This window comes from Orycteropus afer, unplaced genomic scaffold (assembly GCF_000298275.1).
Source record: "Orycteropus afer afer isolate SDZICR_OR568_19922 unplaced genomic scaffold, OryAfe1.0 scaffold00706, whole genome shotgun sequence".
Taxonomy (NCBI): Eukaryota; Metazoa; Chordata; class Mammalia; order Tubulidentata; family Orycteropodidae; genus Orycteropus; species Orycteropus afer.
This window is the reverse complement of record NW_006922293.1, coordinates 589,282-592,420: the sequence shown is the minus strand read 5'-3', so window position 1 is coordinate 592,420 and position 3,139 is coordinate 589,282. Positions and strand designations below refer to the sequence as shown.

General features: G+C 34.0%; 1 protein-coding gene across 1 annotated transcript in view; it reads left to right on the top strand.

The window, feature by feature from the left end:
• Positions 1-3,139, top strand: part of ERI1 (exoribonuclease 1) — a 62,614-nt gene that overhangs the window by 21,406 nt on the left and 38,069 nt on the right. The window contains exons 4-5 of the mRNA XM_007957110.2: positions 1,016-1,099; positions 2,791-2,900. Of these exons, the coding sequence (XP_007955301.1) occupies positions 1,016-1,099; positions 2,791-2,900 (194 nt within the window). The remainder of the gene's footprint in view (positions 1-1,015; positions 1,100-2,790; positions 2,901-3,139) is intronic.

Genomic DNA, 3,139 nt, shown 5'->3' with positions numbered 1-3,139 from the left:
AAATTAAGTAGATATTTTTTCTATGTTGTATCTGATAAGTAAAGAGCATGTAACCTTTGAAGTTCAAATATTTTTACTATTCTGTGGTTTTTTGCTTTTATAATTATTAATATCCATTTACAGTTAACCTGATTAGTGTGTGTAAAGAATTTATTCTTAAGAAGTATAAACATTTACTTTTCTTAATCTTCTACCACAAAGAATATTCTTTGGCTTTTTCTCCATATCTACCTAAGATTGATACTTTCTTTTTAGGCTTTGAAATTGTCCTTAATTTTTAAAAAAAAAGACAGTGTGTTCTTGTTTAGGATGGCAGTATTTGACTAAAAGAAAGACACTTACTAGAGTTTTGAGCCTGATGATAATAGCAGTACTGGCCTTATGTACTTCACAGAATTGTTTTCTGGATAAAATAAGAAGGCAGGCATGAAAATTTTTTGAAGAGATTAAAAATTGCCACAAAATATAGCTGTATTATTGAGCCTTAAACTGTTACACATCGCAGAGTCTAATTTTGACTATTTAAAATTCAGTTCAGTAGATTCTTTGTAAAAAATTAGTACTATCCTGGAGTAAATGAGAGAGGAGTAATCTGGAGCCAATTTACCTTTATAACTGAAGAATGACATTTCTTCAAAAGAATTTGTTATTTGAAAAAAGCTTTTAGTATCCTGAAATAGAGGTTATATTAAGAGATTTTACAGTTTGAAATATTAAACAAAATTATGAATGTTTTGCTTCTCAAAAAAATGCTTACCTAAATTATAGTTTGATGACTTTCTTTCATACATTTGCCTTTTTTCTTAAAATTTTTCAAACTATGAAACAAAGATATTCAATTCAAAGATTACTATAAAGCATGCTTTGGGGGTGGAGAATTTTCCTTAAATTGTTAAAACTCTGAAAGGTTTACACTGTAAGCACCTATAAAATTGTAGTCTTGTGACTGAATTTACAGTGTATCATATATCTTAAATTATATAAAATGCTTTAATTTGATATCTTTGCCTTGTAGGAAGATACATTTCAGCAGTATGTGAGACCAGAGATTAACACACAGCTTTCTGATTTCTGCATCAGTCTTACTGGAATTACTCAGGTTATATAATTCTCTGTTCTTTTTTCTAGAGTGTGAAGGTTTTTAAATTGGGCATTTATTTTGTAGGTAAATAAAATATTTTTTATTTTAAAATAAAATAGTTTAAAAATATTATTGTAAATAATTTAATATACTTCCCTTAAAAAAATCTTTCATATTGTAATTTTCAGTATTGTATTAAAAAAAATACAAAAGGAAATTGTAAAATTGTGCTCAGCTTTTCCTTTTAAGGAGTTGTAATGACACAAATACAAAGGTAGTGAGCATTAGTGAAGTAAATGATAACATGCGGAACTTAAAAAGACTCAGTTTTAAAATGTGTCACTTTATACCATGACTTTACATATAGCTTATTTATTTATTTTTTTTTAAGTCTCTGTGTTTTTACATCAGTGTTCTGATGGGGTAGGCCCTTTGTTCATTTATCTGGTTCCATTCATTCATGTTAACAAATACTTAAGTGCCTACTGTAATATTTGCCAAGTTGCTATGCTAGGCACTAACCAGAAAACCCATTGCTGTTAAGGTGATTCTGATGTATAGTCACCCTGTAGGACAGAGTAGAATTGCCTCATAGTGTTTCTAAAGCAGACTGCCGTATCTTTCTCCTGCGGACAGGCTGGTGGTTCAGACTGCTGACTTTTTTTGTTACCAGCTCAGTGCTTAACCACTGTGCCACCAGGACTTCTTATGCTAGGCACTGTTGTTGTTATGTTATGTGCCGTTGAGTTGGCCCCGACTCCCAGCGACCCCTCCTTGGGTTTCCGAGGCAGTATCACTACGGAAGTAGATTGCCCAACCACTGGGGATATAAAAATAGTCAAGCCAGTCTCTGTCTTCAACAGTCCAACAGTGAATTCAGAAGGACAGTCAGAATAAACCAGTGGTTGTAATATGGTTAGGAGGACTGACAAATTAGTGTTTTATCAGGTTACTATGGCCATTTATAAAGGGCTTCCATATGAGACAGAGGAAATGGACAGGTGTTCTGAGAAAAGCTTCCTTAATTCTGTGAACTTGGGCTGAGCCATGATAGTTAAGTAAGCAGAAAAGAAAGGCTGGGAGTTTCAGATGTGAAATGGCAGAACTGCAAGTAATTCAGGATAGTTCAGATGGTTATGGGATGGTATGAAAATGGTCAAAAATAGGGAAGTACATGGAAGCAAGCCAGGTCATGCAGAGTGTCATGTGTCTCTTTTTCCTGGAAGTCTTGGGGAAGTATCTGGAGGATTTTAAGTATGAGAGTGTTGTCATTTACATTTTAGGATGATCAGTTTGTCTGTGGTGTGTGATACGTTGTCAAAAGGTATGAGATTCAAAATTGGGAGACCGCTTTAGGGAACAATAACTATGGCTGAAAAGAGATTTTCCTTTTCTCCACTCTGGAGAATCAGTAAGCCACTAGGTTGAGGCCTGAAAAAGAACTACCACTTAGGATAATCTTAAATCTTAGTTTTGGGAGGATTATGTAGTACAATGGAAAACAATCCCTAGTATTTGATGGTAAATAGTTATCTTAAAAATGAAACTTCATTTCAGGTAGATCTAAACCAAGGAAATCATGAAGAGTTTGAAACATTATAGATAATTCTTTCTCTTATTGTTTCCTTCCTTCTAAAGTACATGTGGATATTTTGTAGGACTACACAGAGCTTCCCTGATTTTTATATACTTTTCTTTAATATTCTCAGGATCAGGTAGATGGAGCTGATACCTTCCCTCAGGTACTAAAAAAGGTAATTGACTGGATGAAATTGAAGGAATTAGGAACAAAGTATAAATACTCCATATTAACAGATGGGTAAGTATTTAGAAAACTTATCTTTTTAATCTATCCTTTACAATTTAAGGTGTCCTTCTTCATTTAACTTTTAGAATAACTACAGAGAGCTCTGGTAGCATAGTGGCTAAAGCACTTGACTGCTAACCAGAAGGCTGGCGGTTCAAACCCAACAGCCACTCCTCGGAAGGAAGGTTGGGCAATCCTACTTCCGTAGTGATACTGCCTCGGAAACCCAAGGAGGGGTCGCTATGAGTCAG